This window comes from Phalacrocorax aristotelis, chromosome 2 (genome assembly GCF_949628215.1).
Source record: "Phalacrocorax aristotelis chromosome 2, bGulAri2.1, whole genome shotgun sequence".
Classification (NCBI taxonomy): domain Eukaryota; kingdom Metazoa; phylum Chordata; class Aves; order Suliformes; family Phalacrocoracidae; genus Phalacrocorax; species Phalacrocorax aristotelis.
Window position 1 is genome coordinate 153,855,866 of NC_134277.1, and position 14,233 is coordinate 153,870,098.

The following is a 14,233-nucleotide window of genomic DNA, read 5'->3' on the forward strand; positions in this document are numbered from 1 at the left end:
ATGGTCTGCTACACTGGGGAAACCCAAAAAGGGGCAGTTCCAGGAGTAGTTCAGTTGTATCATTGTATCATTCACACTTAAGAGCAGCCATTAATTGCTCTGTAATAGAACTGTCCTTTCTCAGGTGGTCAGTAGAGGATGTTACATGCACATGCTCACCTACATTTCTCTCCAACTGCATAACTAGTTGATTAGAGATGATGAATTTTTAATATAGATATGATGAATGTTTAATATAGATTATATTGGGCCTTTAAGCATTTTTATAAATTCCTTCCTTTTATTCTCCAGTACCATTTCCAACTCAACCACCAACGACGCCTTCAACACCACCTCCACCACCTACAATCCCTCCTGCAAAAGAGGGTAAGTGCTGCATGTGTGGGTTTATAATAATTTTAAGGTGTTGATGCCACGTTTTTCTGCTTCTGACACTATTTTAGACCTGTGGGGATCAGATTTCAAAGTGCATTTGCTACAGCAACAATGTTAAGGCAGCTGGTTTAAATTTAATAAACCAAAAATCTGACATCGTTATTGTATTGTTGAAGTTTGCAGAAAGGAGGGTTAATGTGTGAGATTTTCTTCTTCCAGAACTCCTAAACCGTACATATTTTGCAACTGAAGTAGATATCCTAGGGTAATTAAACTTTTAAAGCAGCATGATTTTTAAAAATATGTCTGCTTTAGGTAATGAGAAGAGTGTTGGCCATGTTCAGTCTCTTCTCTCTTTAAGTTTAGAGTTCTGTTTATCATTTGAGCATGTAGTGTTTTGCACAGAGTCTCATAATAATTTCTGTAAGGGGAGCATTATTGTTGCAGACTGAGGGGTCAAATCTGTCAACAAGTACCAAACTGGCTTATAGTAATTGAGAATTTAATCCATAAGTACAGAAAAAAAAACCCTTGTGTGTGTGTTTTAGAACTGCATAGCAGCAGATTTTTTTTTTTAAATCCAAGGAGTAATCAACAGTAAATGAGAAATACAGGTACATATCTTTCTGTGCCATTTTCTTATTTAGATGAACATTTTTCTTCAAGATGAAATATGTTGAAAAACATAACTTTGCTTTGAGACTGGTTTTTTTCCGGCGCCAAGCAACAGACTTGTATTCTGTAGAGTGTTGAAGGTTCCCAGTTCCCATGAAAGAGTGAACAACTTGTGTGAGCCAGTGTACAGCTCTGCAGGCCATTTTGCGTAAGGACGTGCTGGAACGAGATGAGATGGGGGAAACGTGTGTTGCTCCTAAATAGTGCAGTTAAAGGGGTGAGCATTAGGCACTACAGAGCTTAGGGTAGTTTTTGGAATGGACTGGTTTCCCACTTGGAACCTCCGCAGTCGAGATTTTCTCATCTTGCTTACTGTGTCGTGCTACGAGTCTGGGACTGTATAAGTTCATGTGTGACTCTACTTAAGAGCCTAAATAAAAATGGTTAGCCAGATTTTAAAGAACCATTATGGCCTTGAAGTGTATTCCGTGACAGGGTCTGTCCAGACTTTTCACCCCTTGCAGAGCTCGGCTAGTTCTATACCTGCACTGAAGTTGAATGCCAGCAGGTCTCTTTGCTAAAGCATTATTAACTAGCATTAAACAAGGGCTTTTCGTGACAGTTGCATTTTCTTAAGTGATCTGAGATTTCATGAGGAGCTGAGGCATTGCTCTAATTCCAAAATATTTGCTTTTCTTTCTCAGTGTGCAAAGCAGCCAAAGCTGACCTAGCGTTCCTGGTGGATGGGTCATGGAGTATTGGAGATGACAATTTCAATAAAATAATTAGCTTTCTCTATAGCACTGTTGGAGCTTTGGATAAGATTGGTCCTGATGGAACGCAGGTAATTGGCACGTAGAGAGACAGAGGGCGCATGGACTTGATAGGGTGTTTGAGACTAGCACCAGAAGCTAAATGAATGAAAAAGTGATTGACATAATTTCACAGTTCTTTTGAAAATATAAACTGCTTTAGGACAGCATTTTTTTCAATATCTTCTTTTATACTCACCATATGGTGCAATTCGTGATATGAATTCTGCTAGCATGAAGGCTAAGTACCATTTCAGTCTCCTCTAAATCATTCTAAGGAGATTTAAGTTGTGTTGATGTTTTTGGTATTGAACTCACTGTGGTGTTTATTTCTAAATAAGCTAATAATGACATAAGGAAAATAAAAGGTTAATTTGTTTAAAACCACATGCTCCACAGAATCTATAGTGCTTGAAATTAAATATAGTATTTGCAATGATTATTCTATTCATGCATTTGTTTAGAGAGATGCTTGAATCTGTTCCAGAAAAGATTATTGGAAAATATACTACTGTTTTAAGTGTTACCTGTGTAATATGCAGTTTGGAATAGCATTGAAAATTATTTTTAACATGTTCAAACCCTGAAGAATGCTCAGTTTTTACTGTTTCTTGCTATACAGCTGTTTTCCCAGATAATAGTCGATGATGCTTCAGAAACGCATGCAGAAGCTTAAGCTTAAACGTATAAATAGCTCCTTCCAAATCAGGGACACCACTTACAGAATATGAAGTCCAATATATGTTCTGTGAGTTACAGTGTTTAGTGTATAGTATTGAAATACAAGGTCAGGACTTAGCATCATATTTGGGAGAGGCAATATTTCAGAATAAGTTCTTGCATCTTTCTATTACTTGCTTCAGTATTGCTCTCTAACTTAAGTTACTGTGTGCGGTTATTAATTCATAGAGACCAAATGAAGTCCCTGCAGTTCTGTGTATGAGTAACTGTACACGTGTGAGCAGCTGGAACTAGGTTTTTGCTTTTGGGGTCAATTGAGAGTGCTTTTGCCAAAGTGGGTATTACTTCTCTCATCCTGTTTGCTGCAAAATGAAACCAGAAAGTGTTAGGTGGTTGCCAAGGCTGCAGAGAGTAAAATTAAACTTTATTTAGTGAAAGCTTCTTAAAGAGAAAAAAAAAATCTGGCTTCAATTTAAGGATGAAGCAAAGTTCTAGGATCAATCCTTGTTTGAAATGCACCGATTCACTTATTTTTTGCTTATACACTGGGTGGTGCTTTAGTAATGAACACATCTTCTGTGTGCACAGGTGGCAATAATTCAGTTCAGTGATGATCCCAGGACAGAATTTAAATTGAATGCATACAAAACAAAAGAGACTCTTCTTGAAGCTATCCAGCAAATAGCCTACAAAGGAGGAAATACAAAAACAGGTGAGAAAGGTCGTGAGTATGATGCAGATTTTCACCCTGCTGCTCTCTGTGCGGTATTTCCCATTTGCTAAGTGGTTTAATATATCATTGCAAAAACAGTGAGAACATGGTATCTCCACACTGGAGGTGAAAGGTTGGGCTTTGAAGTTAGAAGGTCTTTGTAATCTGCAGTTTACACCCTTCACCCCCTACTGCTGGGTGTCCACCCCTCTGACCAACAGAGATGTCAAGGATCAGGGAGGAAGGGAGAGAGGCAGCTAGGCAGAAGTGAATGACTTTGGGGATTGTGAAACGGGGAATGGGGAGTAAGATGAAGTCAGCTTGGCAAGTGGAAAAGTGGGAGGGAGCTTGCAGAGCTTGTAGAAAACAGTGGACAGAGTGGAGGGCCTGTCTGGCTATATGCCAACACAGTTAAGCCTCGGTGGTATGTTTAAGACTGGGCTGGGGGGTGTCTGTTAACTGAATGTAGTAACATTTTAATTAATCCCTTAAGATAGCTCTCTGTTGTGAAGAAATTAAAGATGAGTCCTAAAAGGGTTAAAATCTGTTTTAGTTGGAAACCATATGTTTTATTATTCTCAGACAGCACAGAAATTTCTTGCAGCTGTTGCATTGCATCCAGTCTCAGTAGTATCAAAATAACACGTTTCCATTTACTCAAGAAAATGCTACAATGGCACTTTCAGTTGTTGCCTGGACTGTGCACTACAAGCCCGTACGGGAGAGTTTTGTTATCTCTAACCTGCACAGAATACCCTTTCCCACATATGTCATGTTATTGAACTTCACCTTCTGGACTGAAGAAATGGTTCAGATTTGATGGCTGAAGCCATCAAATTCTTAAAGGTTAGGATCAAAATTAAGCTTCTCTAAATCTCTATTTTAATAACTACAGAATGCCCTAATTACAGACTACTCAGGACCCAACAGCTTTCTCTTTTTATCGATGTCTAACATGATATGAGAAGCCAATAGAAACTGGATCTATGTCACAGTGGAAGTATGTTGTAATTTTTTTTCTGTTTCAGGCAAAGCGATTAAACATGCGAGAGAAGTCTTGTTTACTGGAGAGGCAGGCATGAGGAGGGGCATTCCAAAGGTTTTGGTTGTCATTACTGATGGCCGATCACAGGACGATGTGAACAAAGTCTCCAGAGAAATGCAACTAGATGGTAAAATGTGTAGTTCTAAGAACTATTCACATTTTCCTTTTTTTCATTAATTATAACTATATAAGTATGGGCATGAGATAAGGGTAACTTTTGCTCCAGGAAGGTTTCCAAGTTTAAAGAAAACAGACAGTAAATGCTGAGAAACTCAGAATACCACTAGGATATGGTTAGATTCTGGGTTTTGTGATTGGTGGTTTTTTTTGTGATTAATGCTATTATTTTTAATTTTGTTGGCAGTAAAATCATGTGGTAGTCAATGAATTGCTTCCATGATGAAGAATTTAGGGGATATGATATTGAGAATCTGGACTGTCATCTATGAAGCATAGTCTTACGGTTACCAGCAAACTGATCTGTTCTGTTTTCTATACAAGAAATCCATTGAAAATTCTTTCATATGTTCCTTTACTGGTTCTGATCTGCTCTCATGTTACACTAATTACCTTTAGCAATTTTTTTTTTAAACCACCAATTTTAGAGCTATACAGTGTTGTTGAGTCTAAGCATAAGAACTGGGTTAGTTGTTGTAGAAATATCTGATACTGTATCAAAACCCAAAGGGCACAGTGTGCCACATGGGACAACACGAAAGGATGGAAGAAAAAAGTTATCATCCTTTCCATGTGAGGAGATCTAAAAAGAAATTTCATTTGTGCTTTTTTTTATTTACCGTTAGGCTTTGGCAGCTATGAAGTTACCAGTGTGTATTACTGATTCCTGAAACTCAGTGCAATCGTTGAGCTTGGCTGCCTGTTTGTATTATTGCTAGATGCTGAGTGCAGTGCCTTCCTAAATAAAATCATATCACAAAATATTAAAGCATGCATAACTTGTTTTAAGTAGCAATCAAGAAAATCCCATATTTGTGATTAAATTGGAGTCTATGTTCAAGATGAACAAAAAATGTTCAACTGTTAGGAAAGACTTGCAGTCGCATTATTAACTGTTAGACTGGCAACGACCTTGAGAGGAGGCGGCGTAAGGTGGGGTTCAGTTGCTGACCCAAGGGATGTGTCACCTGGGACAACTGACTTCCTCTCTCCCGTTTCCTTTTGTGTGTGCTGTATGCTTAGGCTGCAGGAAGGTTGGAGCAGGTACTGACTTGCATCTGTGATAGAGATGGGCATGAAGAGGTGCTGATCTTGGATGAGACATGAAGTTCTTGTTACAATATATTAAGACAAAGTTTTGTTATGCTAAAAGCTCCACAGAAGGCGATGAATGCCCTTGGGCCTCGTTCAAACTTAATATTGCTTAACTGGAGTAAATTTGGGACTGAGCCATGCAAGAAGAGTATGTCCATTAACAATATTCAGCCTGATGTAGACAGGTTTTGCTCTTCATCTATGGAAAGGAATGTGTTGAAAAGCTTTTAGCTAGTTTGTTGCTCCTCAAACATACAGGATACAATTCCCATTTCATTTAAATCTTTGAAGTCAGACTGCAATTTCGAAATATATTAATGCAGAATTTATAAACAGATTCAACCACTGCAGTTAAGTTGCTGATGAAATGAGAATGCATTAATTTCAGTGTTCACTCATGAGGCAGCAGTGGCTTGAAAAGTCTGATTAATATCTGGTATAGAACAAGATCTGTAAAAGACCTACAGGAAATTAATTTCTGTGCATTGTATTTATAATATACTTGATAGATGGATATTTTTGTGTGTACTACAGTATGGCATTCAATTAGAAAAGCATTTAAACATGTGCTAAAACTTTAAACTACTCAGTAGTTCTATATGTCTTCAAGAAAACACTTAAGCCTTAACTTTAACTGATTAAGCATGAATACCCAAAAGAAATGTGTCACAAAGAATGTTATTACCTTTATTTTAGATTATGTGCATGAATTTTCTTGTGTTATAGTATAATAATAAAATTTCCACCTTTGTATTTAATCAGGAAAGGAGCCAGTGCACATACAGTTGTGTTTGTATTGTGTTTCCACCCTCTAAATGAGTGACCCACAAGAGTGTTCTTTTTTGTTTTACAGGTTTCAGCTTTTTTGCTATTGGAGTAGCTGATGCTGACTATTCAGAGTTAGTTAATATTGGCAGCAAGCCCAGTGAAAGACATGTCTTCTTTGTGGATGACTTTGATGCCTTTGCAAAGATTGAAGATGAGCTGATCACTTTTGTTTGTGAAACCGCATCAGCAAGTTAGCCATTTTGACTTATACTTGCTTCTAAAATAAGTGCTAAATACTGGGTGGTTTGTAACTATTAATTTTCTATTAAGAGGTATTCTTGATCTTTTTAAAATAGTTTACTGCAGATATTATAACTCTAATGTTATTTCCATGAAAGATTAAGGAAATTAAGGTGTTGTGACTTCAAAATAATTAATGGTTGTTTCCTATAAATCCAGGATACAGCCATTGGTTGTCAGAAACTTATTTCATATGTGAAACATTGTTAATGGTTCAGAATTTATTCATAGAAAGTTAATTATATGTTGTTTTCTAGGCTACTTTAACCATCTGTAAGAGTACAGTTAGCTACATTCAGTATTACTCAAATCACATGGTTAATTTATTAATGGAGAGCTAATTAGTAATGTTTGTATTATCAGAGAAGAAAGAAGAATTGTAGCCTAAGGAAAAGCATAAAACATACCCAAACTCTTTGGAATCTGTGAAAATGCTACACTTCAGACTCTTTATGAGAAGGAAGGGAAAGACATTCTGGAACAGCACCTAATGGTTAGAGGTCAATAATTCACATGCTTTGAGGTGTGTGCCCTCAAGATGTTTCCTTATATTTAAGCCAGGAGGTTGGCAGTGTATAGCTGATGTGAATCATCTGTGACTGTAAGGAGTCCTTGTGCATAGGACTGTGAGTTATCAGAGCTGGTGAACACAAAGACGTTGCTTGTGTCTCATTGATTATTAGGTTTTGACCATAAACTCTTCTTTCAGTGAAAGAATTTTGAACATTGAGAATACTAAACAGTAGCATTTATTGGTCACTTGTTCTTCTACTCCAAAAGTGATCTCCGAATATGAATATCCTGGAGTGCCATATTTGATACCCTGCCCCTAAGGCTTATTGATTTCCCAGGACACCTTTCCTGGAAGAGATTAGTGTGCTTTCTTCCCAGCCAGAACTAAAATACAAACCAGATTACAGCTCTTTAAAATGTGCGCACACGTCTTAAGAACTGTGTGCAGTTCTGGTCCCTGTTGCTTATTAAAGCTATTGTGGAGTTTGAAAAGGTACAGAGAATGCCAGCTAAAGTAATTGAACCTGAGATGGAGGTAGGCTGGAGAAGCTCACAAATCGAGAACTGGGGAGCACTTGATTCAAACCCAGTATAAGACATACTTTTTAATGTAGCAGGCAGTGAATTTGTTGCCACAGGAGGTTGTGAAGGCAGGTTCATAGAAGGATTAGACATTCATGAACCACAGATGCATGAAAGGATATTATGGAATAATGGATAATAATGAATAATAAATATATGGAACACAGGGATGTACCCTTTAACGTCTTCGCTACAACCCTTGTGGATCCTGAGGAGCATCAACTGAATGCAGTAGAAAGTGGCTAGGTTTGCATGCCCTTCCTAAACAGCATCTCCTTTTGCTACTCTTGGGATTAGAGTACTGGGCTGAGTGGGTCATGGTTCTGACCCTGTGGGACATCTCTTGTAACCTTAAATATATATTTCCTTCTTTTCCAGCCTGCCCATTGGTAGTTAAAGATGGCAACAATTTTGCAGGTACAGTACTTTTGTGTTCATTTTTGTTCCTGATTTAAGGAATCACTTTCACTACCTGTTTTTCACAATATTAGGCAATAAATTTCCATCTATGCTAACAGCTGTTAAACAGATGGTGATATGAAACTCTTGGATGCAACTGTCTTTGGCTTTTTCTTGTTTCCTGTAATGAGGTATTAATTTAAATTAATAGAATCTGTATTTTGATACCTTCCAGGATTTAAAATGATGGAAATGTTTGGTTTGGTTGAAAAGGAGTTTTCAGCTGTGGAAGGGGTTTCAATGGAACCTGGTACATTTAATGTTTACCCGTGTTACAGACTGCACAAGGATGCACTCGTATCCCAGCCTACCAAGTATGTATTGACATATAAATATTCATAAAACACGTGAAGATAATTGTCCAGTGCAGGCAATTATTAATTTCAGGGACCAGTAGTTACATGTCAGGAAAGCAGAGGTGCTAGTGTATATCTACATCATACTAAGGAATAGGAAGAGCATTTGGTGTCCTGAGCCCTCAATCAGTTTCATTCAAAAATAGCAGTTATGGGTAAAAGTAGGTAAGCCCACTGGCTATTTTGGGTTTCTCACATGCACCAGTTTCTGGCTTGTGCCAGTTTAGCACCTAGCAATTTCATGTAGGCCTATGTCTGGGCAGATTCCAGTATGTAGTACTTTGTGAAAGGTGCTTCTGGAATACAGGTTGAAGTCTCGTAGAGTGCCGAATGTCTTTGAAGCTGGGGTCAGAATGAGAACATGTTTTATCTATCCTCAGTCACTTTTACTTCAATCTATGTCCGTTGACTGATTACAAAGGAAGGTTATCTCCTAATGCTGAAGTGAGTCTGTGTGAACACCGTCTAGTATCTTCCTGGGAGACAGGACATAAGACACAGTCCTTGTGACTGAACTGGGAGAGATATGGAGGAGGTGATGAAGAAACCTCCCATCAAACTTCTACAGTCATTCCTCAGAGGGAAAGTGATGGAAACTCTCCATTTCTTCTATGAACAGGGTGCATGTTGTGTTTGGTTCCTCTCAGTCCAGTCCCCCACCAGAGAAAAGCTGTGGCCCTTCTGGATTAAACATGGGAAGATGTAACAAAAAGTATTCTTTGGCTGAGATAAACAAGAAAGAAAAACATTGGGAAATTACTTTTAAGGTTTATATTAGATGCCATCTTGGTCTTTTTGTGTGATTATCCTGTTGTGTCCCAGTTAGAGCTAAACTTGGAGCTGTTCCACATTCTCCATGTTTAGTTTCTTCCTGGATCGAGATGGACTGAAATTTCCAGGAATTAGCATTTCTTACTTCTTTTTCCCTTTCTGCTTCTTTCTGCTTGGATCTGCTGCCTTTATGTGCTCTGTTCTAGCTGCCACCCCAGCCCAATCTTACTGCTTCATTAGGCTTTCACTCCCTTTCATGGTTCAGAGAATACCTTTCTCTTGCTGATCTACAGGTACGTCTGAATAATACCACTTGTTTTTGTCATCTCATCTGTGCACTCAATACCATTAATGTTTTTCTCCTTTCTGAGCTCTGTATCTCCAAATCTTGTGTTTGCCCCACACTGCTTATTGAATTTTCCTCATAAAATAGACATACTGTATGGCTTTTTTCTTATACCTCTTTTCTCTATGGGAAATGTGCAGTGTAACATCATGTTTGATCATCCACAGACACTGTCCAGAATATATTGAATATATTGATTATATATAACATTTAACTCCTTTTCTAGCATGATTCATATCTATACATCTACATATGTGCCAGAAACACTTTAGAAGGAATGGATCATATCTGGGGAGAAGAAATTGATTAAATAACCTCTTCAGGCTTCTTTCAGATCCCTTTGCTATGACTTTAAGGAATCAGGCTAATGAACATTTTCAAAACACAGTCAGTTGCTTCAGACCCTTGTCCAAATGTCCCACTTTGGGATTTGACAACGAGCAGTTAAATTAAATTGGAAGTATTAAATAACAAATTTTAGGAAATGGCATAAAATAACATATTACTTTTGTATCATAAACTTCCTCTCTCTTCTGAAAAAATTCTAGGAGAACAGATTGTATTTCTGTATGTGTGATATGTTTTGACTTAACTTCCTTATAAATTGGCTTTGAAATGATTAAACTACATTCCTATAATTTATAATGCTTCCCGTAACAGTCTGTCACTCCTAATTTTGCTCCATTAGTAATGGTTTAATGACAAAGGACATGTCTGTTGAGATTGGTCTTCCAAGCAACTTCTATTTTCATTGTCTGTTAAACCAGACCAATAGCAAATGTCTTGTGAGTGGCTATTGTTTTTTAAAAGCTTTTAATATCATTAATTTCAGCTTTACTTCAAACTGACCTGTGATTTGATCTTCAAATTAAAAAAAGAAAATATTAAGGGCAATTAAAGGCAAATAACTTCTCCTTTCTTCATATGTATTCTTCTGATGGTTATCAAGTTGAGTAGATTTTGCAAATGCTTATTCATATTGCTTCTCAGTCTTGGTTTCCAAAGACATAGAAAGCATGTTAAGTGAACATCTGGTGGATAAATCACCAGATTTAATGTTTGTTTCAGTTTAAAAGACATTATTTCTCTTACAGGTATTTGCATCCTGAAGGTCTCCCTTCTGATTACACCATTACATTTCTCTTTCGTATACTCCCCGACACACCTCAGGAGCCGTTTGCTCTTTGGGAGATTTTAAATGAAGCCTATGAACCACTGGTTGGAGTTATTTTAGATAGTATGTATTTTGTGTTTTATCAGTGACTTTAACCATATGAATGATTTGTTCTGTGCCTAGATTTATTATTGCCAATGTTTTAATCTGCTGCCAGAACAACTACCTGAATCTGGAAGGTGATAGTCTCTAATAGATGTGGTTTAGATTTAGTTAAACTGAGTTTAATTTGGAAATAGATTAAAAATTTGATTATACTGCTGTAAACTGGGAGGAATGATACTGAAATCCAAAGAGCTGTGCTAGATGTAGATCGATGTAAGGGAGGTACTCATTTGCTTTTAAAATTTCTACTGCTCTGAATCTGGTTCTGACAGAGTCTATCTTGATAGATGCCAGTGGTACTGACAGTACAGTGTATGTAGAAGCAATGCAGTCTGGTGGATAGCAGACTTAGAGCTAGAGACATGAATTCTTGATGACTTTTTCATTTCTACTTCATTTGACTTCCACAGTTGTAAAATACGAATTATAATTTAGAAGGTTTCCATACTTACTGTTGAAAAGATGTAGATACTATGATAGCTGTTCTTCAAAGCTGCCGATTTTGGGAGATCTGTTAGTAATTATCTCTCTATCTTTCCTAGACATTTTTAGATGCGTCACCTTGAAATAGGTGGGAATGAGGCATTTAGCTGGCTTGAGGATCCATGCATCCTTTTCTTGTCCAAGTCCCACAGACAACTAGTGGGAGAGTAGGATTAGGTAGACATGGGTGAGGTAGGCTCCCAGCTATTGGCCCATCCTTCCTGTCAAACCAGGAAAAAGCATCTTCTGGGCCAGTATATATCACTTACGAATGTGTTTTAGTAACATTTGATATGACATCTTTGGTCTTCTTTGTTAAACACAAAATTGACCCTTTCAAGTAATGTATCAGGCCTTTTCTTCCTCTAACACAGAGCCCTTATTTTTATTCTCACACAGATGGTGGTAAAACTCTGACTTTCTTTAACTATGACTACAAAGGAGATTTTCAAACTGTGACTTTTGAAGGTCCTGAAATAAGGAAGATATTTTATGGAAGTTTTCATAAGGTTAGTAATGGTAATAGGAAGAAAAAGCACTCTGAATAAAGGTTTGGGAATTTTTCATGTTTTGAAATCTTCTTTCATGTGGTCAACTACTGCCAAAACAAATGTATTTTGCATATTCAGAATTACCTACCAAACTGTCTTAAGTTTCTTTGTAATATTGAACTAACATTAAACAAATCATAGTTTTTGTGTTGAAGCTGACGTGATGAACTTTCATCTCATGCTTTGTGTCTATATTTTAGAGTTGATTAAAGATACTTGCCTTAAAGTAATTTAGAAATACATTGGCTTTTACTTTAAGGTTTGGATTGGAAATGCCACTCAAAATGAAAAGTCCAGAAGAAAAAAAACTCCTTCTTTTGTCCAGAATTATTATTTTTATACATATTTTAAGGGGTATGCCGTGTCAAAATGTTCTTTGCTATTAGGGAACTCGTAACATTCTTTCCAAAAGCAGATGAAGTAGTGCTGGGACTGTAGCACGTATTTGTTGTGGAACAGTTACTTGGGAAGACAAACACCATCCCTCCGAACCTCCCCCCTTCCCCTTCCTCCTTCTTCCCCCAGCTTGATATGCTGAGCATGAGACCATAAGGTATGGCATATCCCTTTGGTCAGTTGGGGCCAGCTGTCCCGGTTGTGTCCCCTCCCAACTCCTTGTGCACCCGGCAGAGCATGGGGAGCTGAAAAAGTCCTTGACTCTGTATAGGCACTACTTAGCAACATCTAAAACATTTCCACATTATTAACACTTTTTCCAGCACAAATCCAAACCATAGCCCCATACTAGCTACCATGAAGAAAATTAACTCTATCCCACCCGAAACCAAGACGAGCTCATCTAGATTATTTGCTATGGATTATTCTCTGAGTTTTGATAGCAGACATGGAGTTAGGAGCTCATTTCAAAAATACCCCTTTCTCCCAATAAATTAATATATCCTATGTGCTCCTTTGTATGTTAAAGCATCTTTTCTTTTGCTTAGTTGCATGTTGTTATCAGCAAGACTACAGCCAAAATAATTATTGACTGCAAGCAAGTGAGCGAGAAGACCATTAATGCAGCAGGGAATATTAGTTCTGATGGCATAGAAGTGCTGGGGAGAATGGTCAGATCCAGAGGACCAAGGGACAACTCTGCGCCAGTGAGTAGAACAAGAAAAATTCTTTAAACCATTTAAAATATCTTAAAAACGTGTTTGGGATCTTTGCAGTTAGTTTTAAGTTGAAGCAGAGTAAACTTATATTTGAAGCAGTAAAGTTCCGGCATTTCAGAAATTCTGCAAAAGCCTGCAGTAGTTGTCCACTTGAGCAAAATCTGTTTTTTATTGTTTTAATAAATGAAATCACTAGGTCATCATTGTTCACATTACTCACAAACATGTATGTGAATAGAGTCAATACATTCAGGTATGACTTGTGTTCCAAACTTCATTATGCAGAGTAATACAATGATTGCCTGGAATCAGTTAAATTTTGTTTTGAGTGATAATTATTACCCATGTCTCTTAATCCCTCTTACTCTTTGCCCTCAAGCTCACTGTCTGTTCATTAAATAATTGAACTGGTTTGACACAGATGGCCCCCCCCCCAAAGCCCCTGCCTTGCATGCTAATTTTCTTTGAACTTTCTTGACCCTAGAATGAGGTTAGCAGAGAACATGAACCTTGAACTCAAGGCTGGATTTGAATAGGAATAAGGTTTGAAAAATGTATTCACTTGCTACTATATGGAAATACTCTTGTTCAATAAAAAAAAAGGCATCAGAATATATCTCTATGTACAAAAAAGAGTATTTAGCCTCAGACTTATGGATAATAATTATATCAAGCCTGTAAAGACAATTGCACAGAGAAACCTTTGTAGTCACATTCCAATAGAAACAGAAAAAGGCAAACTTAGGAAATCTTGGAATTAGAGAAGGCTTTGTAGAGAAGTGGAAAGTAATGGTGTCTTTTGTTAAAACCCAGGAATCTATAAAAGAGAAGGCAGACTGCCCACTCACTGAAAAATTTGGTTTTGTTCAAATGAACTGTAAAACTGATGTAAGACTACAACCGTGTATTGACTACAAATGTGTAGCTGAAGATGAAAATTCTTTACTCTGTAGTACTGTTTAACTGTCTTCAAGTATTACCACATATACCAAATTAAAAGCAGGTCAAGAAAGCACCCAAATACCATTTTTTAAAGTCTCCATTCTGCACGTTTTATTCATATTAAGTAGAACTTGTGTGAATAGCCACATTTAAGGCATGAATGAGTTGGCTTTCGCTACTCCAAAAATTAGAAGACATCAAAGAAAGCTAGTAGGAGGCAGGGTAGAGGTCCTTCTCACAACAGGATCAGTGCAGT

General features: G+C 37.4%; 1 protein-coding gene across 7 annotated transcripts in view; it reads left to right on the plus strand.

The window, feature by feature from the left end:
- The window catches only part of COL14A1 (collagen type XIV alpha 1 chain), a 126,169-nt gene that overhangs the window by 73,931 nt on the left and 38,005 nt on the right, over positions 1–14,233 (plus strand). For all 7 annotated transcript variants that reach the window (XM_075085694.1, XM_075085693.1, XM_075085697.1 and 4 more), the window contains 10 exons: positions 292–366; positions 1,695–1,834; positions 3,072–3,195; positions 4,224–4,367; positions 6,366–6,530; positions 8,054–8,092; positions 8,310–8,448; positions 10,702–10,844; positions 11,769–11,878; positions 12,865–13,023. In XM_075085694.1, the coding sequence (XP_074941795.1) occupies positions 292–366; positions 1,695–1,834; positions 3,072–3,195; positions 4,224–4,367; positions 6,366–6,530; positions 8,054–8,092; positions 8,310–8,448; positions 10,702–10,844; positions 11,769–11,878; positions 12,865–13,023 (1,238 nt within the window). The remainder of the gene's footprint in view (positions 1–291; positions 367–1,694; positions 1,835–3,071; positions 3,196–4,223; positions 4,368–6,365; positions 6,531–8,053; positions 8,093–8,309; positions 8,449–10,701; positions 10,845–11,768; positions 11,879–12,864; positions 13,024–14,233) is intronic.